This window comes from Ambystoma mexicanum, chromosome 1p (assembly GCF_040938575.1).
Source record: "Ambystoma mexicanum isolate Mex_15411 chromosome 1p, UKY_AmexF1_1, whole genome shotgun sequence".
NCBI lineage: Eukaryota > Metazoa > Chordata > Amphibia > Caudata > Ambystomatidae > Ambystoma > Ambystoma mexicanum.
Window position 1 is genome coordinate 994,312,791 of NC_090921.1, and position 27,980 is coordinate 994,340,770.

At 44.5% G+C, this 27,980-nt stretch overlaps 1 protein-coding gene across 1 annotated transcript in view; it reads right to left on the minus strand.

The window, feature by feature from the left end:
* Positions 1-27,980, minus strand: part of SLC38A7 (solute carrier family 38 member 7) — a 220,110-nt gene that overhangs the window by 152,858 nt on the left and 39,272 nt on the right. Inside the window, exon 2 of the mRNA XM_069654672.1 lies at positions 24,142-24,611. Coding sequence (XP_069510773.1) covers positions 24,142-24,396 — 255 coding nt within the window. The 5' untranslated portion in view covers positions 24,397-24,611. The remainder of the gene's footprint in view (positions 1-24,141; positions 24,612-27,980) is intronic.

The following is a 27,980-nucleotide window of genomic DNA, read 5'->3' on the forward strand; positions in this document are numbered from 1 at the left end:
TTTGACTTGGTATGCTTTGCAGTGTTACTCGTCAAGCCTTTGGTACTGGCCAACTGGTGTTTTTGCCTTTTCTTCATCGACGACTTGTGTCCTGGTTTATCCTAAATTGACAACATTACCGTCGACCGTTGCCTCTATATGTCTTTCGTCGAAGAGTTCTCCGTAGCCAACAACTGTTTTTTGTTTTTTCCCTCGTCAGCGAGCGTGTCGCCATGGACAATAGCACAGTCCACGGGCCTGTTGACTGATGTGAGTCTTTGAGGGGTGGTCGATCCAACAAGGACTGTCCCCTGGCCGCCACCGGGAACGGCGCGACTTCTTCGCTGTCGACGGTCGAGCCGTGGACGAGAGCACCCGTACCTCAATCATCGCTTTTCTCCCCGATGAAGGCTTGGTAACGGGCTGTGTGTCCTCTGGCCCGACCAACGCTTTTAGTGTAAGATACGATCACAGATGAACCCCTGTGTCCCGGTCCCGTTGACGACCCAGTCCCCCTGCTTTGGTGTGTGCGAATGCTCACCTTTTTGGGATGTTCCCTCCTTTTGACAGGTCTTTCCTCTGACCTGGATCTGTGGCAAGAAGGGGGTGTTTTTCGGCAGGTGTCGGCGCTCTGACACTTCTTGAACACCCAGTCTCTGAGGCCCGGTAAGTACCTTCATTTAGCAAGCAGGTTAAGCAGCGTTTTCTGTCTTGGAGAGTTTTTTGTGAAAACCTGTGGCAAATCTCAGTCTTCTGGTGACTGATTGGGGTATAGGCAATATATGCAATCCATGTGCCCATCACTCTCTAAGAGGTTTTCTTTTTAAGGTCGCAAGTGCCACAGGCCTTAAAGAGAGATTTCTTTTTTGTTTTGTTTTTGGGATGGTAGCTATGTTTCCATTGTAGGATTTATGAAAACAAACAAGTGTACCTGGTATTAGAACTAAATAATTTTGTTGAACAAGAGTAATTTTCCAATGACAAAACTTCTCTCCAAGGAGAGATGAACTGAAGGATTCCTCTCAGCTAAAAAGACGGTTGAAATCTGAGGGGATTCTGCTGAGGCGGAGCTATGCACTCGACGTCCTATGGGTAGGGACCAAAAGCACCCAAAACAATGTGAGTAGGACAGACAAGGTATCAAACCTTTTCCTGAAGGGAATACATTTTCAAAATAAGTAACCAGGGATTCCCAGACTGATGACGGGGAATATTCACAGCATAAAAAGATCCAATGCAAGAAAAGTTAAGTTATTGTGATTTGTACCACACACCGCAGCCATTTTCATATTCTCCAGATGCTCTGGTGGATCTGAAAAGGAAGGGGGGTTGGAAGGGCTTAATTCGTGGGACCGAGAAGGAAAAGAGCAAGAGAGCTTTGATGTGCTGTTGGTAGCTTCAGTTTGGAAAAAAACGGTCACTGTGTGCTGGTTTGGTTTTAGTTGGTAGACGTTACGTGGTATTTGGCGCATGAGTGTATGGGGTGATTTGTGTGCGATTGGTTTTGTTTCCCGTTTTGTGGGTGTTCGTTGTTTGTGGTGTTTTTGTTTTTTTCTTCTTTGGGGCAGAGGTTTGTGTTTGACTTGTTCGATGTTTGAGGATGAGTATGCAGAGTATTAGAGAGTTTTTAGTAGGATTAGTCATCCGAGTTCTTTGCGCAAGTTATGTTGATTCGTTGAATAATTATTATCCTGTTTTGACTTGTGGTAGAATGCGTTATTTATTTAGGTGGCCCTGTTTCGGTTCATCAGGTTTCAGTGTTTCTATTGTGGTGTGTTGACGTTTCCCCTTCGATAAGGTTTCCTGTTTTGCCTGGTGAGCTAAAGAGCCACATTTTGTATGATTTTCTGAACTTTAGGTGGTCTTCTGTTGTTCGTATTTTCTTGGGAGCGAGTTCCAAAGTCTTGCTGCTATGCAGGAGAACACTATTCCCCCAAATTTACACTTTGAAGATTGTTTAGGTTCAAGGGGAATGTCGCTGCTGGACCTTAATATTCGTTTTGGTTTGTAGCTATACCAAGCTTATACAAGCAAGCACTGTTAACCCAGAGAAAGGCGGCAAGGAAGGGCTAGGGTGTGGCACACAGAGAGAGGAACACCTAGGGGGTGATCCAAGACAATACAAAATCCTATGTTATGAGTGGAAGTCACCGCCAGAAACTTAGGGAGATAGCCAATCACCATCCCAGCTACCACACATGAATATTAACTCACCAGAGAATGGCAAACATTTATTTCTCACCCACGATGCTCCCAACCACGAATGCCTATTGCCTTTGCGTAACCAACTTTTCACTAAAATCTACTACCACCTAACACACATCCCTACATCCTGCCATGGCATTCCTACACAGTACAACATGAACACTATTGAGCTATGATTAAGCACTACTCTTTAGTCGTATTACATGTGATGTGGCGTTGTGTCGAAATAAAAAGGGCCTATACTAAGAAACCTATTGCCAAACCTTACAACTAATAAAGAAAAGGGTGTGGGATGGTTTTCAAGAAAAGAAAGAAGTGCCCACAAATAATATGTTAGGATGCGGTAGCTTGGATCCACCCTACCCCATGTTTTGAGCATGGGGTAAGCTGGGATCTTGGAGAACAGTACACACTCAAGCTTTCCCAGCAAGAGTCGACAGTTCTACTTGCAGTTATCAGGACCGTCGATGGCCAAATCTCGTTCCTCCTGAAAGTCTCTTGCCTTTGTGGGCCAGAAGTATTCAATAACCAAGAAAAGGTTTCTTAAAAAACAATTAAAGTTTGTTTCCTAGTTTTACTTTGGGCGAGGCTTGTTCACCTACGGGTCCCCCTCTTCCGGGCACTGACTCCCTCTTTACTTTCAGCCTCCCTCCTCCAGGTTCGTTATGGCTTTTCTTTTGCTCACAAATCTTAAGGTCTTTTTAAACAGTTCCAGTGGACATCCCTCGGCCGGGTTCACCTTTGTCAACACACTGTTTCTTGGGACTTTACAGTTTGCCCCCTTCTCGTCAGCATCCCTTGGTCAGGTTCACTCTTGCCAACTTCACATTCACAATTGTTTGCAGGATTCACTTCCCTTGCTTTCTCAAGTTCGTAGTTCAAAGGCTTTCGACTGTAAAGGGATTTTGCTTGACCTCCTGAATAACCACTTTGACCTACGGCCTTCTGGTTTCTGTAGTTTTACTCAGATGGGGAATTGACCAGAATTTCTGAGCAGCACCCACGTGCTGCCAGTCCCCCTCGGCAGCTGGTCTCCCCTTTACAGTTCTTCAAAGTGAGAAAATCAAAGACTTTCATTCACCACAGCCTGGTTCTTATCAGCTCTCCTCTCGACTCAGTGGCTGTGATGAACCGCTTGGCTTTCTTCTTTACTGGAGTCAAGGCCGGTACCATGGTAGCAGGAGTTTTCCTCGCTGCCAAGCTCCGTGTATCGTTGACATCTGTTGCAGCACACTTGGGCTATTGTCCTCAGCCTTACGATTCCCTATACAGAGGTTTCGCAGGTCTGCGTCGGAAGGGGCAAGGTCGTGTCTCTCCTTGTCAGCCCCTCAATATTCGCGGCCTTTCTTCTCTTGAACTGCCCACCTGGATAGCTGTCTTGTCCTGCGGTCTGCCTTGCTTATACAGTGATTTCTTGCTCCACCTTTTATCCCTGTGGGGGAGGGAAAAGACCGTCAGGTGTGTGATTCTGATCAATTGCCTGACCCTTGTATTTAGACATGCCAGGTTAACGGCTCTGGTGTATCGTGTGAAAGTGTTTGTCGGAAAAAGGGGGGCAGCAGCTTTGAATGTCCTATGTGGTAGGATGGGGAAAAGGTCTGAAAAGAAGGGTGATACCGTGTCTCACCAGTCGGTGTCCTACTTCCACACCCCTAAGACCACCCCATCGAGGTGATCCTCCCTCACTGGTCCACCCCCAGGAACTGGATCCAATAGCGATGGCCGTGTCCTGGCCACCTAGATGACAGATGCCCGGGGACTTTCTAGGGAGACACCTTCAAGTTTCTCACATGCCCTTCCTCCATGCGATGTAGCCACATTTGCTTCACAGGGGAACTGGGAAAGAAAATCCACGTTTCCCTGGACTTTTCCCTTCCGGTGATCCACTGTGTAACAATACGGTTTTAGATCTAAAAACCATCTCATGAGCTGAGGGTTGGGCCCTTTACCTTGGCTAATCCAAACTAAGGCTGAGTGGTCGGTAACCAGTGTAAACGCTTGTCCCAATAGGTAATATCTAAGATGGATAATGGCCCACTTGATGGCTAGGGCCTCTAGTTCTACAACGGAGTTGTTTTTTTTCATGTGGGCATGACTTGCGACTGGTGTATAGTTTGGGGTGTTTTAATCAGTCGCAAATTTGGGACAGGACGGTTCCTAACCCTGTAAGAGAGGCATCCGTCTGAAGCACAAACTCTTTCGAGAAGTCAACTACCTTTAGGATTGGGTACTGGCATAATGTCCGATTTAAGATGTTATAGCATATCTCGTCGTCATCGTTCCAATGGAGTTTCTAGGGTTCGGCATATTTTATTTGATCTGTGAGCCGGGCTGTTTTTTCCGAATAGTTAGGGATAAACTTACGGTAATATCCTATTAGAACAAGGAAAGCCCTAAGATCTCTTTTGGTCTTGGGAGTTGGAGTATCCAAGACGGCCTTTATCTTTTCATGTTGGGGCTGTACATTCCCATTCCCTACGAAAAAGCCAAGGTATTTCACGGCTGATTGGGCCAATCTGCATTTAGCTGGGTTAGCAGTTGGGCCAGCATTTCAGAGGACTTTCATGATGGTATAAAGATGGAAGAGATGGTCCTCCCAGGTTTCACTGTAAATGACAATATCGTCAATGTAAGCTCCACAGAAATCAGAATAGGGCTGTAGGATGTTATCCATAAGGTGTTGGAACGTGGCTGGCGCACTGTGTGGGTCGAAAGGGAGGACTTTAATCTGGAATAATCCCAGGGGCATTGAAAACACAGTTTTTTCCTTATCTGGCTCATATACGGGGACTTGCCAGTACCCCTTTGTTAAATCTAGGGTGAATAGAAAGGTGGTTGTTCCGAGTTTATCAATTAGATAAATCGATGTGTGAAATGGGATAGGCATTGAAGTCTGATATAGCATTAACTTAACGGAAGTCTATGCAGAATCTCCAGGAATGGTCAGGTTTAGTCACAAACACGGTAGAAGAGGACCATGGGCCTAAGGAGGGATCAATGATATTAGCCTTCAACATCTTGTTGACTTCCTCGATCACCATCTGTTTTTGTGCCTTGGGTAGACGATAGGGTTTTAAATGAACTATTTTGCCTACTACACCAGCTCATCTGTTACAAACCAACTACAAACCTCAGTTCAGGTACCGTACTCCTCCTAGTCATCCCTTCCTTCAAATCAACATGAATAGGGGGATCCTCTGTTTCCATCCAAGCAACCACAATATGGTACGCTATTGCCCTTTACATCTGCCGCTTAGAGAATCACCTTGAGGTCTTGCCCTCAAGACCTTGCTTCCACCCCCCCCTGCATCCTGACGAACCCATGCTGCCTCTCAGGTTACTTTAACTCCCTGTAAGATAGGCTGGCACAGCAACTACTGAGCGACACAGGGAAAGGACTCCAGCAGACCGCAGCACAGGATCTGTACCACGTCAACTAAACAAGAAACCACCCTGAACTCACGGGATAGTAAAACACTCCACCCACCTGCATACATCAGTAATCATGCGCTACTTAAAGACACATCGCACAACACCAATGCCATAGGAATGCAGCTAAATCCCACAACAAAAATGTGTTCTAGCTGGATACCTAATGAGTCTCCTCCACTCGCGTACTCTTCCTGACTACTTCACAGTACCCATCCACAAGCCAGCTCGATCAGGGTCGCTAGCAGGGACTTGGCCACCCCAACCTACTTTCGTATTGGCTAAACACACACGAGCATTCTAAACACCTCTAACGAACCTCCCATACCACAGACTTCGGTACACAGAGGGCATTCACCTACAGCACTTTGAGGCCATACCAATGGGAATAGGCGCTATGCAAATGCCATATTACATTACATTACATATATAGAGTGGGACATGTCAGTACAACTACAACCATTATTGAATGAGGGAAACAAGCCTGGATACTTGTCTACATTACAGAAATTAGACTATTTCTAGGTGTTGATGCACCTCTTGTTCTCCTTATAGTCCATGCTATGGATGAGGCGGATGATGCAGGTATTGCAGATTCTATGGATGGTGCGGACGGTGCGGATGCTGCAGACTGTGCGGCAGATGGTACATATCTGTATCTCTTATATATGCCATGTATCTGTATCCCCATGTTTATCTGTATCCCATGTTTACCCCTATCCATCCTGTCACTTTATGTGCGTATGCTGCTATGTACACCCCCACTGTCCTGCTCACGTGCCTGGTCTCAGGCACTTTACTGAAAACAACCATATCACACTACTACGCTTACTCTCTCCTATACACCATCATTCAACTAGAACACAGCTACACCATGGTAAATTCGGCCTAGCTGTTCACCTACTAACATGACCCCACAAACACCTCATCACCCTAATAAAACACAGCTAGCTTAGCACATTCCGGCTAGCTTAGGCGTTCCTCAGGCCTAACGCAGCCAGAAGTCAGTCTGGGTGTCCATCCTCCAGACTGAACACATTCAACCGATTTCCTCAGCACCACACCTACCGCTAAGAAGCAGCTATCATGCAACAACCACACCAGCTGTAAACATATCCGGTGCGCCCATGCACCATACAACACTCTCTCCCTCTACTGACTTGAACTGCGGTTCCCGAGGGTGTTCAACCTACCAGCACTTTGACGTCATACCAATGATATAGAAGGCGCTATATAAATGCCAAGTAACAGAACATAACATTTGTAGTGCCAGGAAGCAGATGCAAGGTGGTCTCATTAGTGTTCGTTCTCCGAGCTGTGTTCTGTGTGGGGCGGGTTGGGGGTGAATGTGCTTGATGTGTCTGTGGATCGTTTTGTGTCCTTTTCCTTTTGTGTCTGAACACCCAAAGTTTTGTCTTATGTTTTTAATTCCCCATAATATTATTTGCAATTAGTGCTTTTAAGTGCGGATTTCGTTTTTTTCTCCAACACATCCATTTATTGGATAAAGATGTAGACTGTGTTACATGTGGGATTTATGATCAGCATAGTTCAGGTTGTTTCAACACAAAAACAAGCAGCGGAATCAACTTAGAAAAAGCACCAAAAAAAGCTATACAAATTTAAATTGGACCATAGACTGAAGGGGAATAGGGTGGGTGGGTTCTAGCGGAAACTGTTGTTGAAGAGAAACTAATGAAAGTAGCAAATATTTAGGCACCAGTTGTAGGTCAAGAGGTCTTTTTGAAAGGAGTTGAGAAGGCCCTTCAATCACTAGATCGTAATATTATCTTGTTAAGGGGAGACGTCAGTCTAGTGCAAGATGATCGGTCACTGGGTGATCGATGCAGACTACAAAGACGTTAAGGAAATCACTAGTGCATGAAGGATAAGTGGGACTAAGTAAACCCACAGAGGAGTCGGTTCCCTGAAGTAAGGCAATTCACCCTTTAGCCCAGTCTGCATAATTCCTCCCTAAGAAATGATTTTTCTTCATTTCTCCATCTCATTTGGAAGAAAAGACGTGCAAGTTGGATAGGGCAAGGAGGAAACTAGACTAACATTACATTTTTATAATTATTTGTTTGTATAGGGCCACTGACAGACTGAACTGCATCTATGCTCAGAAGGGCAAAAAGAAAGATAATCTTTATGGGACAGGTTTTTTGGGAGTCGGTGGTGGAAAAGGGGGCAGGCAAGTTGCTAGCCAGCAGGTTACAGAATGAGGAAGAAAGCACAAAGGTTCATTTGACTGTTACTGAGAGTGATGAGGTCATGCATAAAAATTACAAAACATGTAATGCTTTTTAAAAAACCTTTGAAATAATGTATGAGTAAAACACGGCTATAGGATTACGAGGAATATTTAGAAGGGGTTGACATGCCCATTGTATGGTAAATTATGTTGATCTCATAGAGAGGATTTCTATGGAAGAGATAAAGAGATGAGGAGGAGCAAATGAGGGCAAAAAAAAAATAAAATAAAAAAATTAAAAAACGTACTGGTGAGGATCGCTAAACAGAATTTTATAAAGTTTTGGCAAATTGATCCTCCCTTTACTGCAAAGGTTATTCTCCGAGCATACAAAAAAGCAAAATATAACCAATTCCATGAAGTCCATGGTTATTAACCGGATCCTGGAACTAGAGTAAGACTGTGGGCCTCATTACACGGATGGCGGTAATGGTTAACGGTCACCGTTAATGGTAACGGTGACCGTTAACCATTACCGCCTTACTACGAGGTCCCTTAGCGGGTTGGTGCTTTAAAGCCTGCTTTTTGCAGGCATTAAAAACCAACCCGCTAAGGGACCTTGGTGCTAATTACGGCACTGCAAAATTGCGGTGCCGTAATTGGCACCTTCCCCATTCCCATTATGCCCTATGGGGCAAAAATGGGAAGGGCAGTGGTGGAAGGGGGAATTACCGCCCCGCCACCCTTGGAATGGGGCAGTAATTCCCCCTTCCACCAAGGCGGTGCCGGTATTTTACCGGCATGGACCAAGGTGCTAATAGCACCTTGGTCCATGTGCTAATACCGCCATCCGTGTAATGAGGCCCTGTTTCAGGTGTGAAGACTACAGTCCCATTTCAATACTGAATGCAAATGTAAAGATTCTGGTGAAAATCTTTGCACGACGGCTAACGACGATAATGCCACACTTAATACATGCAAATCAGACTGTTTATAGTAGGTACAAATTGATCAACCAATCTAAGGGAGCTCATTACGATGATTCATTTACATCAAAATGGCCCAAAAGCCTTGGCCGTAGTAAGAATGGATGGTTAAAAAGCAGTGGTCAAAGCGGTCGGGAGCGGTGTTCCTCTACTTTTTTAAATTACCTTTTACAGCTCCTATACTTTTATTTCAAAAAGAAACCGTTCCGAAATGGTTTCGTTTTAAAATAAAAGTGTAGGAAGCAGTTGAAACTTGCACTTTCAGTGCACTGCACTGAACGTGCCCTTAAACAGCAGGTGCAAGTGTTTGGGGGGTGTATTGTGTGTCAGTGGGGGCGCAGTGATGGTGTTTGTGAGGGGTGGGTGCAGGCCAGCAAGGAACATAGCTCCACTACTTCTTTTCGTACACATTTCGACCACTGTTAAAAAGCATTTGATGGGGTTAATGGAGACTTTACTAAAAAAAGATGTAATTCGACCCAGACTTCATGAAGTTATTCAAAGCTTTGTAAAGAGCAGTCAGAGTCAGTATGCTGGTTAATGGGATATAGCCGAATCACTTTGATATTTGCTGCGGTATTACATAAGGTTTCCGGTTTCCTGTCTCCTTTTCAAGATTTTCATTAAACCTCTGGCAAGATTTTTGAGGAGAGATGAGTGTGTGAAGGAAATACTAGTTGAAGACGTTTGTTCTCAATGCATCTTTCATGCAAGTGATGCTCTGGTTCTCATATCTGACCCCAAGACTGTGGCATCCTGTCTTTATGGGTTGAGGCAAGTGGGACCTCACTGGAGAGACTCCCCCTTGGGGACAATGACTCACGTTCCCGTGAGGAACTCCCTAGAGGACCTTCCAAAAGAACATCTTCAAACCTTTCGGAAGACAATATATGTGAAGAGAAAACCAATATGTGTTATTGCCAACAGGAAATAGAAAATCTCCTTCTAAACTCCCATTCCACTGGAACGAAGAAGAGGACGTATGGAGGAGAAGAGAATCCACAAGAGAAAAAGAAAAAGTAACAAAGGCTTGCGCTGGGGAACCCCCAGAGCTATGTCAGTCCAAAATGTGGAGGATCACGGGGAAATGAAGGAAGAGCCTGCGAGTTTCAAAAGGGCGCAAACACTGACTCTGGTGTGAAGCAGAGGCAATATGCACAGCGTCATGCAATCATGAGAAACCGAGAGGTGGCAGGCGTGTTACAGTAGGTAGCAAGGAAGCCAGGAGAAGTGAAGCAGGATGCGTGGCATCCCGATGCTGAGAAAGTGATAGAGCCCTCGAGTGGGGGCGTGACCACAGGAGATTCGTGGTAGATCGAGGGTCATTACAACAAGGCAAAAAACCTTCTGCCAATGTAGACACAGGGCAAGCGGGTACACAAAATACCGTTTAGCCACCCAAGACTAACAGATGGAGGAGGAGCTGGCAAAAGGACATGAGATGTCAGAGTTAAAATCACCAGGGTTTTCATTCACTGAAGATCAGCTTCCTTGCATTCTAACCTAAGAACGGAAGGTTATAGGGATAATGGGAGATCCGGGGGAGTGAATGAGAACCATTATTGGAATGAAAATACTCATCTCAGTGAAGAGGGAAGTATTGTAAAGTCAGTACAAAGAGAAGTGAATGAGAAAAATTCTGGGAGTGACACAATTCATACCAAGAAGGTATAAGTAAAATAGATGGCCAAGCTATAAAAGAGAAACCTGAGAACAAGGTGAACATTGTAAACATATATCCAGGCAAAGAACAAAAAGGGAAACCAAACACTATGAACTATTCAGGAAAATAGGAAGTAGTTCAGTAGGAAAAGATACTTGTTGGAGAAGTTAACCAGGGGAGAAGAAATGGATCACTTCTTATAGAGAACAACAAGAGGAGAAACAAATGTCCAACACAGGAGTGAATGAACTGTACGAACTGAGAAAAGATCATCTATTGAAAAGTGGTTAGGGGCTAAGCCAACAAACCTCAGGAGAAAGGAGACAGTCTCCTGACTGAGTTGTTAAAATAGTGGTATGGTCAAATAGGTTTAGAGTCGGACAGTGGACTGTTTGATTTATAGAACTTCTCAGACAACCGCTGAGTACCTTAGATAGTTTTGTTAGGCAGGGAAGCCCTATAGTATAGAGAGAGATTGACTTCATTCGTTTTCTTTAATAAACATACCAGTGAAATGTCTAAACAAAGTCTGTGTCCTTCTTCTGACCTACCAAAGTGAACAGAACAAGACTCAAATCTTCCTAATAACCCAATCATGTACAAAGAGGTTACTTCGAGAGCCCTATTTGAGGGGAGGGTCCCTGAAATGTAAAGGTGACTATCACTACAGATATAAAGAAGCCACTTTTAAAGAAGTATGTAAATTACAAGTTAGTGGAAATAAACTCTGAGTGTACCAGATGGCACTAACAAAATCCTTACTCATTGTGAAAGATTGGAGCTACAAAAAGGACATTAATTCTGAGGAGAGTGAAATAATGAGAAGATATCAATGAGGATGCTTCAATTCCCAGTGGAGAAGGAACGGGTCGGCTTCTAGGTCCTGTGCTGATACCACCAAGCATTTGTGCTGCAATCCCTTCAATATGAAGGCATGATATATAACTGGGCTTCCATGCCATGGAAGGAACTTTTGGCAGCCATACCAATAGATCGTCTTGTATCAATGAAGTGCCGCCTGACACAAAAATAAAACCCCACCAATAACGCAACAGACCTTGAAAAGCTAGAAGAAAAGTAATATGATTTTACATTTAAACTATTAATTAGACTGGTTCACTAATAATTGGCTTGCTATCTGGAGGAACACAGTTCTAAAGATCAAAAATAAGGATCTCAGCTGGAAACTGTGGCAGAATGCTGGAATTTGGTTCTTTGGAGATATAATACTCAATGGTTCCCTTGTTGACTGAGTATCTACCCTCGGAATAGAAACCAGATGTAAAGGAACACAAAGTACAGAAAGCTTGTAAGATGGTTCCCACATCTCAATGGGGTTTTACATACCCAGTTTAATGATTCTCCTGCTTCCCGCCAGCTCTGAGACTGCTCCTCTCTCTGCTGCGACCTTCTTTAATGCTATTGGAAATACTGCAGAAAGCACTAATGCACCCTGTGACGAATCGAGGGAATTCTGTCCTTTCTCCCCAAGGAGGAACCCCCCCTCCACCCCACCTGTGAGGCTAGGGAGGTGAGCCCACTACGCAACACCTCCCTAGGGGTTGAGGCAAGTGGGACCTCACCGGGAGACACTCCCCTTTGGGGACAAGGACATGTGATGGCTTATATGGAATGGCCTAACACTCCAAATCAGCACAAGTTCCATAACTGGGATGATGAGAAAATGGACTTATACCATTACCAAACAGAAAAAGAGCCTAGCTCTTTAGGTCAAAAACTGAGAATAACTGTGCCGAGCATGCTTAAAGAGGAGGATAAGACAGAGAGAAAGAGATGCAAGCAGGGGAAGGCCCCTGTATGGAGAACATATGAGGAAGGCAGAACCAACACAGGTTGCAAAGCTTGCGAGTTTACGAATTGCCTTGGAGAGGAGCAAGAGACGCTCAGCGTGAGAGAGTAGGCATAAGCCGGGAAGACCAGAACGGAGAGCTTGGTGGCAGCATGACCGCACAGGCAGAGTGGTGTACAGGCTGTCCCCGCAACTGCGCAGTTACAACCAAATGGCCAACTGACACCAGAAAGGAGAAGGAAAGGCGTCCAAAGCTGAATTCACAAAGAACAAACACTGAAATGAAGAGAAGGAAAAAGAAGGCCCCCCACACCTACGGGTACCGGAGACGTTCCCCCTCAAGACTAAAGGTGAGAGCAGGAATACCCGGAAGGAAATAAAGACTCCTTATAGGATCAGAGATACTCGTCCAGTATAAATGGGGAGACTGTGAAAATCCCGTTAATGAAATTGAACTGCATTACTGTGATAAAGAGAAGCCTATAACCTACACACAGGGAGAGAAACAAAACTGGAACCTTGCTACCTTGGGAAAAGGGGAAAATAATGAAGAGTCTAAGAAGCAGAAATTAGAGTACAATACAAAAAGATAATTGTGCACCAAATACCAAAGGGGTCTCTAAGATAGACTGTAGACAAAGAAGTCCTGAGTAAGAAAAGTTAAATCACAAATGTATAGAAATCCAAAGTCTCAGAGGAAAAGACACCACATCAGATATGTCAGAATCCTACAGGAAAGAGAAAAGGACCCCAACCAGAACCAAACAACCATTAATAAAAGGAGATAGAAAGACTATGAAACCCATCAGGGAGTTACAATAACTAAGACAAGGGATCACAAGAGACTATTTGAGAATGGAATATTAATCAGGAAAAGAAAAAGATGAGAAGACATGTGCAGAACAACCAACAGGACAAGAAAGTAATTCTCCTGACCGTAGTTGATTATAAAAGTGGTATGGTCAGTTAGGTTAGCTTTGGAAGGCAGACTGTTTTCTTTGTACATTGATCCACGACTGACGAGCACCTTAATTAGTAAAATAGGAAGGGAATCCCCATAGTGATAGGGAAATATAAAGCGTATTTTATTCTTCAATGAAATATGTTACAAATGTCCTCAGAGTGTCCGATAAAAACAAAGCTTGATCTGTACCTTTAATATACACATCAAATTAGAGTATGTGGTCTATACTGGTTCCCCAACAAGATACTGCGCCTTTATAGGGTTCAGTCCGTCCTGAGCGAATTATAAATACCCAAAACCAAACCCAAACCAAACCAAACAAACGTATGGCAGAGGACCGGTTCTGGACATGCAGAGAAGGAGGCGTGAGTAAACGGCTCTATGTCCGCAATCCGCGTACAAAAGGCTGCACCTGCGGATTCCAGCATAAAAAGCTGCATTCTACAGGTACAGCATTTTGTGACCAGCCCTCTACTGGTCCACCCTCCCACCCCCCAAACCCCTATGTGGCACCCTACACCCCCGTCCACCACATTCCACACCATCCCCCACTTACCTGCCGTGGGCTCAGGCCTCCGGCTGCCTGCACTGTGTGTGCTCTGGATGCCACATCCCGGAAGCCCAAAGCACAGCATGCCATGCTTTTGGGCATGAAAATTTGTCTGGGCTTCCGGGGACATGGCATCTAGACCACAAACAGAGTAAACATATGTTGTGGACAAGTGCTAAAGTGAAATCCTTCTGGGATGATGTACTGCTGAGAATATAATTAATGGTAGGATCACTGCTTCACAGTTCCTGCTCTTAAGACACTTTCCCCACCTCGATCGTTTACTAAGTTTCACTGGGTTTTTTGAGAAGTCAGAAACGTGAGGCGGACAACTTTGTAAAGGTTTTTCAAAAGATGCCATTTTATTAAACTCAAAAGTGTTTGATAAACGCCTCAATTTCCCTAACCCATCATGGAGTTCCCTGCCTATAAAACGATAAAACAAGCTAAAGGAAACACTCTAACAAAAGGATTTTGTCCCTCACACATATACATACAATTAACTCAACAAGGTTATGCATAGCAGTTTAAACATGACAAATATGAACATTGATCTGTAAGACCTACTAACAGTTAAACCTTGTAATCTGAGTGAATTCCCCTTTCCCAGATTCAATCAGGATTTCAGTCAAGGATTCAAAAGGATAAGGAAATCCGGTAGCACAACAAAGTTCAAATAAAGTTACTCTTCCGTGATAAGTCTCCCACTAGTGAATAACCAACAGTTCCGAAATGTTCGACAATTCTTTTGCCTCGCCACTGATGGTAGAGAGTCCCACATCAACTTCTTGGCAACAAACGGGTATTATTCCACAGTATATAAATGTCAACAAAAAGACTTCTGTCAGAATTATTCTGCAACAATTCACAAAGCATTCTTATCAATAATGCTGATTAGCCAAGATAATTACACAACACTTAATCATGTGCTTTGGTAGTCTTGCCACTTCAGCACTTTCAATAATATCACAGTACTCCAAAGAGTTCCGCCTGGTCTCTCCTTCCAGGACAATGAGAAACTACTACTGCAAGTAATTCTGTGGCTTAGTTCTTTGTATAACTTATAAAGTCTTGGAGCCTCATCAGGGGTTGGGTGGAGCAGCAAAAATGCAGTGGCACCGCCACATTACCGCTCTGACCAATCTGGTGTTTGGGCGGAAAGTTAGGGATTTAACTCCAGTAAATCCCCAGCTTTCCACCCATTTTCGGTGCAATTACCACTGTCGCTATTACCGCCGGTGGTGGTAATAGTGCCAAAAAGCACCATAGAGTCCTATGGACTCTTACGAAATAGGGATTTACAGCCATACCGCAACTAGGGATCTGGCGCTAATAGTGCCGGACTGAGTTGCGGTAACGCTATTTGCGTTGGCAGTATCCCAGCGCAATTACCGCCAGGATACCGCCAAAGCTGTGATGAGGCCCCTAGACTTTCCACAACTTCAATGTTGACTACCTTTTCTGTAAAAAAATGAGACACATTGGTGCTGTTTGTTCCACGCTTGTAATTGCCACATACAATGCAGGTCCCCCCCCCCCCTTTGGTCAGAGGGATAGCCTTTCTGCCACTCTTGTTCATTAGTGTTGATACTGGGGTTCTCCCACTCCTGCTCTTATCTGGCTTAGGCAATGCTTGTTCAGGTCAGGTCTTTCTATTGCCTTTGTTTCTCTTTTACAATAGGGTACTGTGAGAAACCAGAGCGTATTATCTCAAGTAGACCTCGGGAATACCTTATTCAGGTGGCCAGGGAAGGTCAGGCGCTCTCAGATCCCAACCCTGGGCATGGACAAGCGAGGGAGGATCACCTGGGTAGAGGAGACCAGGGTTATGCTCAGGAGATTGCCCGATGTGAGACGTGGTACTAAACCGGAGAAAGGGACGAGGAAGACTAGGTCTTCAATGCTTTTGTGGGCTGAATCAACTCGACCTCCCTTCTACCCAATGAATCTCCATTTCTTTAAACCACCACCCCCTCCGCATCTAGTGAATCCATTAGACACACTGTTGCACTTAGAAACCACAGTCCCCAGAATCCCCGATTCCTACTTGAATACTCCCAGTCATTCTTCTTCACGTCCCCTGGATTATTCTTTCCAGAACACCCAATCTACCTTGACAAAACCCTACTAATCTTGTCCCTGTGATTATCGTTCCCATAAACCCCCGTGTTTATTTTCTGACAATAATCCTGGGCATTCCTGTTTGTTACAAACACCCTACAAAGCTCGCCCTTCCGATCTTACCTAAACCACTAACAAGAGAACTATAATCCATTACAACACCTCTTCTTCTCTATACTCTGTAGGATATTCGAACACTCTAACTTCCCCCTTTCCAACACAAACACCTTCGCACAACACGAAAGACAATAGACTAATTCTAGAACTGTTCACCTGACATGTCCCAACCAAAGGGTCAGGCAAAGTCAGGCAATTGGCCAAAATCATACACACCAGACGGCCCTTTCCCTTCCCCACAGAGCAAAAACTTGGAGCGCGACAGCACAGGAGGAGCAAGGCAGGTCGTACGACGTGAGAGCCAACTCAGCATGGCAGTTCAAGAAGAGGCTAAAGACTGCGAATACCGAGTGAGTGACAAGGGCAGAAGTAACCTTGCCCTTTCCTATCAAGGCCCGTGAAACCTCTGCAGGCGGAAGCATAAGACTGCGAACAAAGGCCAGCGTGTGTTGCAGCAGATGTCGATGGTACACAAGACCTTCCTCCACTGATAGCTGAGTGAGGGACATACGCTGGTCTCTGTGGTACCAACCTTGATTCGAAGGAGAAGAAAGCAAAGTTACTTTATCATAGCCGGTGAGTCGAGGGGGAGTTGAGAAGAAACCGGGCTGTGTTGAACAGTGGCAAACCGATAATTTGAACTTGGAAAGCTGAAAGGAACTTTTAAGAAAGTGAGGGGAAAGCCTGCAACAGAGGCGTCTGGCACCACGTGGGTGCTCACGCAGAAAAACTCTGGGCAATTACCCGAAGGTAGAGACTACCATAACCAGAAGGCCTTGGGAGGAGGTGAACAGGGGTTGTGTAAAATCATCTGCACCCACATGGTGAAGATTAGCAAGAGTGAACCCGGTGGAGGGATGCTAATGAAACGGGGCAAAGTCTAAAAGTCCTGTGAGGAATAGCTGGTCAAAGTCGACGAGAGTGAACCCAGCCGAGGTAAGCCGACAACCAAGGGCAAAGCCCAATGAACTGTGTTTCGTAAAGTTGGGAAGAGTGAACCCGGTGGAGGGATGCTAACGAGAAGAGGCGAAGTCTAAAGTCCCATAGTGTACTGTTTGGTAAAAGTTGGCGAGAGTGAACCCGGAAGAGGGAAGCCGACAACCAAGGGCAAAGCAGATGAACTGCTTAAACATTGAAACTCGTGAATGTAAGAAAAGCCACAGTGAATCCAAAGGAGGGAGGCGAATGTCTAAAAGAGGTCCGAGACTGAAAGAGGGAAAACCGGAGTGGAAAGTTGTCACCCAAAGTGTATTGAAAAGGAACTGTTGCTTTTTTGGATACAATTTGTTGAAAAGGTCCATGCCCGGAAGACCAAGGGGTGAAGCCATCACCCAAGGTATACGAGAAGCAGAACTTGGCGCTTGTTTGTTAGATACATCAGGCCTCGAAGCCAAGAGACTTTTGATCGAAAAGAGACTTGCCAGTCGAAGAACCCGATAGCTGATACGGAACGGTTGGCTCGTGCTGAGAAGGCTCGAGCGTGTGCTGTGCTCCAAGGACCCACCTTGTCCCGTGCTGAAAAAGTGGGGAAGGGAAACCCCTGGCAATCACATCCTGACTTATTATTTGTGAACACTTCTTTCTTTATTGGACCTTTATCCAACACCCTTTGTGTAATTAGTTGTAAGTAATTGGCAATAGGTTTTTCTTAGTATAGGCCCTTTTATTTTTGACACAACACCACACTGCCTTTTTTTCCATTTGATGGTGGATGCTTGCTCCCATCTTAGACGTAGGTTTAGGTTAAGTGTTTTTCCACTCGCAATTAATAGTTCAATAAACACCCTTGAACTGTGATCACTTGCGTCTGTCTTCACTGTTGCCACCATGAGTTCCTTACAGTACAGACAGAAATGGTTGCTTAACTTTCTCCTTTTGGCTTTGGCAATGTTGGTTGGCTTTAGGTTTTAGAAATACTGCTCGTGTGTTGTTGGCAAATGTTTTGACCTTTAGATTTATAATGGTTCTGCCACTTCTTCCCCTTTGTATCAACGTACCATTCAAAGTAAATATTTCTTAGCTTTTCACCAGTTCAACTCATACAGTACCTGCTTTTGTGCCACTTAGTTTTCTTTTAATTCAGTATTCAAAGACCCGCGTTTGGCTAGTAGGCGATCACGGAGCACTCCGTTGTCACAGAATTCAAGTGAAACCGGGTTAGGCTTGCATGTCCGCTCACTCCGCTGCCAGTGGGCTCTCTGCTTCACGCGGACTAGAAAACTGCCTCGCTCGGTTTACTTCATGCCGTGCCCTTCGAAATTGGACTGTTCCTTGCTCCCCAAGGCTACCAGGTGCTCGCCTGCCGCCCGAGCCTGTTTTGCTTTGGGGAGAGCATTTCCACTTCACGCTGCACGATGTCTGCAAACATGATCCTCAGGAGGAAAGCTTTTCCATAAAAAAGCTTCCCGCTGTGCGACCTCTGCAAACAGAGTCCCTGAAGGGAGAGACCCTTGCAGAACCGGCATCCGTACAACAAAAGTCGGCGGTTCTGGCGTCTCTGCTTCCCTTCAGCTGTAATCTTGCTGTGGCTCACGACAGGCACTCCACCTTCCAGTACTGCTGCTACTCCCGATGACCTGCACCTGAGGGGGCTTTTTAGGCCTCTCAGCATCCTTTAGCTGTGGGTTATTACCCTTAACGGACTGCAACCTGCAGTTCAAAGCCTGTGCATCCCTCTTCTTCATCTCAGTACTTTAGGCATTGTGGGACTTGAAGTCCCCAATGTTCAACTCACTCCTTTTAAAGAAATACTAGTTATAAAATACTTTTTTTTCCCCCTCAAACCACTTTTTAAAAAAGGATAATTAGGTTTTCCTTCATGATTTTTACTCTATAGGAAATTATTGACTTCCAGAATCTAATATGGTAATATTCACAGATACATCCTTCACATTCCCTTGTTGAGCATGAGAGTTTTAGCTTTACGATTATGCTTAACCTTGGGAAAAAAAATGTCTACTTCCAATACAAGCCTGATCAGAACAGTTTTTATCACCATCAGAACAATTCTCTTTGGGGGGAAAAAAGCTTATTCTGGCACCAGGCTATTATAGACGCCGATATTATTGCCTCCTCCGCTTTAGAGGAAGAACATTACGGCGCCCATCCTAATGGAGTTCTCCTGTTACTTTGGGGACCTTCTCTTCCCAGTTGATCCCTCTCAGCTAACACCACCCCCATGGTAGGAATTAGGTAGCGGCTTCCTTCCCACAGCCACCTGGGCGGAGACTCTAGGTAGGGGTACTGTGAGGAATCCGTAGGATTCATCACAGTTTGCAGAGACAATTCAAATCCTAAAGATGTGGGTAGTTAGCACTACTGCAAAGTTAGACAACTGGGTTCAAGACTTACTATGAAAATAAAATGTACTTATCTAGGCTGCCTTCAAAGACTACTGTGCCCGAAGGGTCACCTTAGCATATGGTAATGTGTTCATTTCTTTCTGCCTGATCTTAAGATGTTTTGAGAGAGAGAGAGAGAGAGAGAGAGAGATAGATAGATAGCGTGTGCGTGTGCGTGTGCGTGTGTCAACGAAATGCAGGTATGCATCCCTTCTCCACATGGGGAAGGACTCCCCATTTAAGGCTACGGAGGAGAGCCCGCTGCGCAAGACCCACCCTAGGGGTTGAGGCAAGTGGGACGTCCCTCGGATTCCCCCTTTGGGGACAAGGTCTCCCACCACAGTGAGGAACTCCCTAAGTCAACTACAATAGCCACATATATGGGACTATCTTCTATGAAGTGTAGTGTGGTAACTTTATGTTTGGCTGAAGACAATCTGAAAAGAAACATATGTGGAAAAGAAAGATGTCTCTTTAATCAGAGACATGCATTTAAGTGAGACGAGTCAGAACAGAAGGAGAGAGCCATGCGCAGGGGAAGCCTCCTGACATCATGCCATGGGAAGGTGAAGTCAATGCAGGTCACGGAGCATGCGACTTTTGAAGAGCCAGAGAAACTCAGTGGAAGATGCTGCAGCAACAGTGTATGCAACTGCAAAGGAAGTGGCACGAGGAAGAACATGGGGGAAGAAATACCTGGTAGTGGTGTGGCCATGCTTGAGAGAGGTGGACAGGATGCCTAAGGAACAGCACTGAGACTACCGAGACAGGAAGCCTGAACAACTTTTGATTGCCAGCGTCTGGAGAAGGCAGGCACCCAGAGAGGAACCGAGAACAGGAATCCAAGCAGCAAGAAGAGCGAGAAGCAGTATCCGAGCGAGAGCCGAGCCCTGCGACCTTTCCCCACATGACTAGAGGTACCAAGGGAATCGGGAATAGCGTGAGGCCGCAGAGGAATCATATGCATGAAGAAACTCGCCCTAGTCCTAAGGACGAGAGTGAAAATATCCTGATGAACATGTGAGCAGACAATTCTTAAGATTCCGTCTTAACCAGGTGAGAACAAGGGAAATCCAGGCCTTGAGAAAGCAATCGGACTCTGCAATTTGTCGATTCTGCTCGAAAGACTGCTCGAAAGACAAGGTGGAATCTAGCAGTCATTTGTTGTTAGAATGCTGCTCCTTAAAAGAGGCTAGGTCAAAATACCTAGCGAGAGCCTTAAATTATTCAACCTTAGATGAAAATGAACTTTGGGCACTGCTTACAAGCGGGGAGGACCCTAGATGTGTGATTGGTGTCACTCAGTTTCTAAGACATTAACAACGGAGAATCTCTGGGAAAGACAGTCAATATTTAACTTAACTGTCTACATTAGGAGAACCGGAGTGTTAAGTGGTCTCGAACATAGACTTTATTTTTAAAAAACATGTTCATTGTAAAAATTGCCACGCAATTAAATCAATAATAAATAAAATTTAAAAAGCCATTTTTATTCTCTTAAAATCACATTTACTCTCAAAGTGCCTGAACCAGTGAATGTTGAAACCGCTGGGGTCTGGGAAAGACTGGCCCTGAATGCTAAGGTCTAGGAGAGACCAGTCTAGTGACGCTAAGTACCACAAGTTGGCGATAAACCCAACCCTGCAACAGGAGCACTGACATGTACAAGGTGGAGAGAAGTCAGAGACCTGGGAGAGCTCTAAACGGAAAGATTGAAGCAGGAAGACCAAAGGAGGGTGCAAACTGCGAGCACTCTCAGGAAGAACCTTCCTAGGAGAAACCTCTGATAGAGCTGGACAGGTTATGTGTAAATTAAGAGATACATGTTTACCATACATTTGTGGAGCTCCCTCCTGTGGCATTGCTCTGCTGGTACTGCTAAGTGGAGCATATCTGTCCAGCTGTATGGGTGAAAGCAGGGGGCAGGCTCTTTGAGTGTGAGCTGCCCTCCACGTTTGGTTGAGCGTATTTTGGCTCCCCATTTATTTTTTTATTTGTTTTACCTGTTTTAAGATATTAAAAGTAGCTGATACGTCTCCTCTCTGTACGACTGGTGACAGTACTGTTTGCGACATCTATGAAAACAAAAAACTACTCAATTCCTAAAAAAACAAATACAAGTCCGTACAAAGGACTGCTGCTACTCACTTTTTCACAGTGTGTTTCATATGTATTCAAATCTTCAATTCCCTGTTAATGTCTAACAAATCTAAATGTGTGGTCTGGTGTATAAACAAGACTTCAAACCGTTATGAAAAAACATTTTTTAAGCTAATTCTGCTTAGAGTTTCGCCTTTAACTTGATGAAAATGGCCAGAAGAGCCGGGAGAGGTGGGAATGTTGGGTACTAATGACCCACAGCCTAAGCAAAGCCAAGGTCATCAGCGGGACCACCAGCACTGTACCAGCCAGCCAGCGCGCCGCCTAGATTATTATTGCCAATAGCACGGAGAACATATCTGAAGCCAATGGCTTTTATTAAGATAAAGAGGTTCCTGCAGAGAGCAAAAACTGGTCCAAGAAAACAAATCTTCAAAGTCTGTTCCCATGAAGCTTGGCAGAGTAATGTGGCAGTAGCCAGAGGCATGTAGTGCAGGGAACAAGAGAGGGGGAGCAGGGAGAGAGAATCTAATGGTTTGTTCGTAATGCAGGCTTACACAAGTCTAGTAGATGCAGCCCACGCTCAGAGAAACCTGATTGGCCCATGCAACCACCCCAGTGTTAATCAATGGTGAAGCACAAAGTACGGCATCGTCTTCTAGATACATTGGCCTAAAAGCAATCAACATGTTTTTCATAGCCTATAAATCTGGGTGGATCATAATTACTACATATGTGTGTTAAATAAAATGTGTCTCTTCAATTCTCAAGCATAGGTGGAGAAGATGTGTGCAACACGGTTCTAAATTAACATTTCCAAGATTTCATGAATTATCTCCAGGAGCTATCAGAATGCTATCCTTAATCAATGGCTGACATTTTAAACTACATTCAGCAAAAGTCCAATATTTCACATTAGTTTCAATTCTGCCCAAATTGAATACAACCGGCCGGAATGAGACCAAGCAAGTATAGGAGCTTAGGATGCTGCGAGAAATAGGGCCTGGAAGACCAGAGACACATTTAATTACTGTTTTCATTGTACAATAGGGCAGCCGTACTCACACGTGTGTGTTCGATATCCAGTATGGCCGCGGGGCAGAACCACAAAGGAAACCTAGGCATAGATATCATCTTTATTAGAAATGAATGCCGATTACCGTAGTTTGTGCATCTTCGACTTCAACTGGAAGTTCACAACATGTTCTATTGTGCTGCCTCTGGCAAGCGAGGAACTACAACCAGCAAATATTGTCCTCTCAAATGCAAAATGTTGATTCTGCTTCCCACTTTCCTATGCTGCTACAATTGCACAACCGGAAGCACAGCTTCCCGGGCCATGCTCATCCAGGGTGTGGAACCATACACATGGGTATCTATGGGTAGAATGATTGGAAACAGATTCATTCTGCAGATGCCGCCTCCAGAAATTGACGAATGCCACGTTAAGATGAAACATAACTACAAAATAAAGTATTTGCCTGGCATCAAACCCCATATCTCAAACCCAGTACTCAGCCTAAATTTCTCCAAGGCCAACTTAACTAACATGAGGTCAGTTGTGGGACACTCTGCTACCAGGTCAAAAATAAGCCTTATTTCTGCTTACTGACCTTTTACAGCAGGGGGACACTTGCTAGGATCTGATCCCGACCTCTGTGCACTCGCACACCAAACCTTACTCTATCAATAACCTCACCAAAACCAAGGGTTCACCCAGTGGTCTAAGTGCACGAAAAGAAGTAGTGGAACTATTTTCCCTGCTGACCTGCCATCACTCCCCACAAAGCCCATCGCCACACCCCCTCCCACGCGCAATCCAAACCCCCAAACAAACACACCTGCTGTTTAAGGGAATGCTCAGTACAGTGCACTGACGTGCAAGTTTCAACTTCTTCTTACACTTTTATTTTATCTGGAATGGTTTATTTTTAAATAGAAATAAAGGAACAGTAAAACATTTTTTTTAAATGTAGAGGAGCACTGCTCCCAGCCGCTCCTGCCCACTTCGACCACTGTGTTCACTCCATTTCAATATGGAACTCATCAATACCATTGTGCTGGTTTGTGAAGGCACAGCCTGGAAGCAGTGTGTGCCTGCCTTTGGAAAAAAGAAAGCAGCTGCCATTGAGAAACCATAACAAACAAATGATGACAAAGTCACTTCCTGTATGGTGTATCTTTGAATAATACATTGTGCTAACAAAAGTCTGATGCAATCATAAAAAGAAGAAAGTTTCAACTGTCCAAAGTACGCTGCAATTCACATAATTTAGGTTAAAATGTGCAACTTTTCCTTCAGGGACAGAGAAGGATAAGGCGCGCAATTATTTTTGGGAATTCGTCGCAGAATTTTTTGGACAAATGTTGCCGCATATGTGGGGTGGGGGGGAGTTTAGGGAAATAATTAAAGTAGGGGAGTTAAGGGCAGAGGCTGCAGGGGTCTACCCCTGCATATATATGAGGCAAAATCAACCTGTCAAAAAATAAAATGCAAGGAATTGTCCTTCAGCCAAATGTTTTCGATCAAATCACCCTAAACCATTATTCCTTAAGGCATACCCAAAGTACAGCCGTCAGAAAATGAATCGTAGAGGAGCAAGTACAACCCGAACCTCATTCCTTTAAATTACAGAGTAGCAGCCAAATGCAATGTGCCCTTTGGATAGGAATGCCACTCACCATCTGCAGGGTGATGCCTGCCGCCACGCCACCTGCAGTGCAAAAGGCTGCTGGGAAGTTGAGGAGCCCAGCTCCGAGAGCTGCATTCACCACAATGAAGATGGCGCCCAGAGTGGAGGTTGTGCTCTGCTCCCGCCCAACCTTGGGAGCACTCTCAACATTGGGGCTCTGCAGGAGGCGGGCCCGCTCACCGGCATCTGCGTCCCAGTCAAGGTCACCATACTCGCTGTTTATACCCACACGGGACAGGGCCATCGCGACTACTTGGTGAGGGTGGGAGGAGCTTTTTTTCTTCACTTCCTGCGTAGCATCAAGCAAGGGCCGAGACCATCCTATTCCAGGTTTATGTCAAGGAGCTGGCTGGACTGCAGGTGCATCAGCTGAATCTGGGACAGGCCATGCTGGGTGCTTGTGGACTAAGACACCCTTCGTTTATTCTTTTGCCAGGTTGCATGCACTGAATGGGAAACCTGTTAGGAGGAAGACATCGGGTCAGTCCAAGTGTGATAAAAGCAAAGGGCAGCCGTTTTATGCAAGAACCAAAAGACCTCTCACAAAGCATACTCACTCCTTCTGCCCTAAACATTTCTCTCAAAACCCAAAGGATGTGGTCTGTTCGCTGACCATATGTGCCATCACTACTCATCCAAAATTCATTGAAAAGCAACTTCTGGCATTCTAATTGAGTCACACCACAGATGTGCCAAACCACACCATCAAAATCCACATCGTATTTGAGACAGTCGTATAATGAACAGATCATTAACAAAGCTCTGATCCAATACCAGGCATGGTGTCATGACCTGGCAGACAAAGAGTACTGCTTACAGGTATCAGTAGAAATGTACTGGTGGACATGCCCTTCCAACAGGGTTCGTGCTACGATTATGTGAAAATGTACTTGTTTTCCAGTTTTATTTGCTCATTCACTAACTTTCAATGATATGATTTATTAGTTCTCAGACTTATTTAAAAAGTCATTTTCTTTCTATTACTGGAAAACATAAATTTGCCATGGACGCACCACACAGCCTCCAGACTTGCTTTGAAAAGGAGATTTCAAACATCAGGCAGAAACAGTGGGTTTTTCCGAGTTTGCAATGTTAAAACGCCATACCTAGTACCGGTGCTACCCTTACGGGGGGAATTCCTTAAATAATGGCAAGCAACAAGAGAACCTTGTTTTCTTGGCTGGGAGAACATCTGCTGCCTACTACAACACCGGAGTAGTATGGGAGAGTAGGGTTGTGTAGGGTAGGGTTGGTTGCAAAGCTTATCAAAGCTCCCTTTAATCAGAGTAGCAGGGTCAAGATAAAACAACCCTGTTAAATATAACTTTTTTTAAAAATCTACAATTGGCAAAAATGGCTCAAAAGAAGAACAAACACCATAGAAACAACACTACAACATGGCATTTCCTTAACTTCAGCCAAACTCAAATTGCATCCTGAAGCGTATTCACTGAATTAAGGGAGGAGTCTTTAGTACAGAACACACTGTAAATGGAGGGTACCTTGGAATATTTGAAGGTGTAAATTCAGTAAGCATGATAAAAGAAGCCAGGATGGAGAGTACTAGAGGCAGAAGTCCTCAGCCGCATTGGACCTTCTCACACCACCCACCAATGTGTACAAAACGTGGAAATGGAGATTTCCTGTGAATATCACCTTCCCTCTAATTTAATCTAAAACCTTTTGGAAACGTTGGGGAAGACTCAGAATGCGACTGGCAGGTGCTATAGACAACCCTTTTTAGAGAAGCTGTTCCAATACTTTTTTTTTTTTTTTATCTACCTGGAACCGCCCTCCAGGTTCAAAATCCCTAAAGGACCCTCAAACCGCATCACTCATGCGCCAGGTCCCAAGACTCAGTAACCAGAACACACAAGCCAATTGTGCAGGATATCACTCCCAGTTTATAGTCATTTGGTCGAAAACAAAAATGTCGGAAGCCAAAATGTAGAAAAGAAAATGTCGAGAATAAAAAAGTTGAATTTCTTTTTCAATACGTAGAAAAAGAAGGTCAGGCGCGCACTCTGGTTCCAAGTCATTTAATCCTGATGTAAGTAATAACAGGGTTGAATCCCAACACAGTTCAAAAAATAATAACAGGGCTGAATCCCAGATGCAAATAGTCCCAACAATGTTCAAAAATTACCAGGTTTAAATCCCAACTGCTACAGTTCCAAAGCACAATAGTTAGTTCTACTCCTCCAAGTACTTTCAAGTCTCAAACTCTCATCAGGGAGGCTGTGTTAGCTGTGTTCCTTTTCAGGTGTTGCTAATTACTTCTTTTCAATTTCAGTCTCAAAGGATTCTGGTTATTGTAGTGATGGCACAAGTGTTTCATTCAGGAGACCAGGAACCAACTCCCCTCCAAACACAAATCTTATCCCCAATTGTGGGTAAGATGTGTTTGGAGGGGAGTTGTACCCCAATTGTGGGTAAGATTTGTGTTTGGAGGGGAGTTGGTTCCTGGTCTCCTGAATAAAACACTTGTGCCATCACTACAATAACCAGAATCCTTTGAGACTGAAATTGAAAAAAGTAATTAGCAACACCTGAAAAGGAACACAGCTAACACAGCCTCCCTGATGAGAGTTTGAGACTTGAAAGTACTTAGAGGAGTAGAACTAACGATTGTGCTTTGGAACTGTAGCAGTTGGGATTTAACCCTGGTAATTTTTGAACATTGTTGGGACTATTTGCATCTGGGATTCAGCCCCGTTATTTTTTGAACTGTGTTGGGATTCAACCCTGTTACTTACATCAGGATTAAATGACTTGGAACCAGAGTGCGCGCCTGACCTTTTTCTACCTTTCTTTTTCAATACGTTTTTCTTTTCGAAATGGGGGGGTTCCCCCCAAACCCCCTTTTTTCTATTTTCTTTTATTTTACCCCTTTTTTTTTTTACTTACTGAACCCAAAAAATACATATAAATAAAAAAAGAATACATTTGACCTTTTTTTTCGATATTTTTTTTCCTCGACATTTTTGTCTTTCGACTTTTTTTTCTCGACATTTTGACTGACCACCATCACTCCCTCACCTCAACAGAAGGGGGCATCTCTCTCCTTCAAGGCGATCATTCTTAGCAACCCTTGAAAAGATACAAACTCTTCATATGGCTTCACTAATCTAAACACTTCAAGTAAGCTGCAATATCCACACCTTAGAACACTGGTATTCAATATTTACAGTGGCCCTCCTGTTCTGTCCTCTGGAGTAAAGATATTCTTCTTGAGCCTGCCTTTGAGAAAAATAGTGTTGCCGGGCTCCCGCCCGTCCCCAGATGCCATATCGGTTTATAGTTTCTATTGAAAGCAGTCAACGTGCTCCCTTTTTGAAGAGCCCCTGGTCATCCTTCCGGCCACCGATTGGGGGTCCAGCCCCACAGTTTGAAGACCACTCCCTTAGATCGCCTTATGTTACAGCAAATACAAAGATTAAGAAACGATAGACGAACAACATGAATACTTGATGGCATAGAACCAACCAGCACTTTAAAGGTTGGTGGGACATCAGCGATGGGAGTATGTTTAGGCAAAGCTGCTAGATCCACCATTTGTGTTGAAGTTAAGGACCGGCTTCTAATGACTGCTGTGAGAGCAATATCCTTCTGTACTGAAGAATCAGTCCTATATTTGAAGAAGCACTGCGAAGAAGGCGTTCCACCTTATATAATGTGGTACTGTCCTAAAGCCCAGCCTTTGTGTAAGGTATCCTATTACTGGAGAACATGTGTGTTACACTTCTGGGACTCCGGATATGCCGTGCATTCCAACAACATCAACCGCGTTACCCATCTCGGAAGGCAAAAGGAAAGTCTTCCAAAATT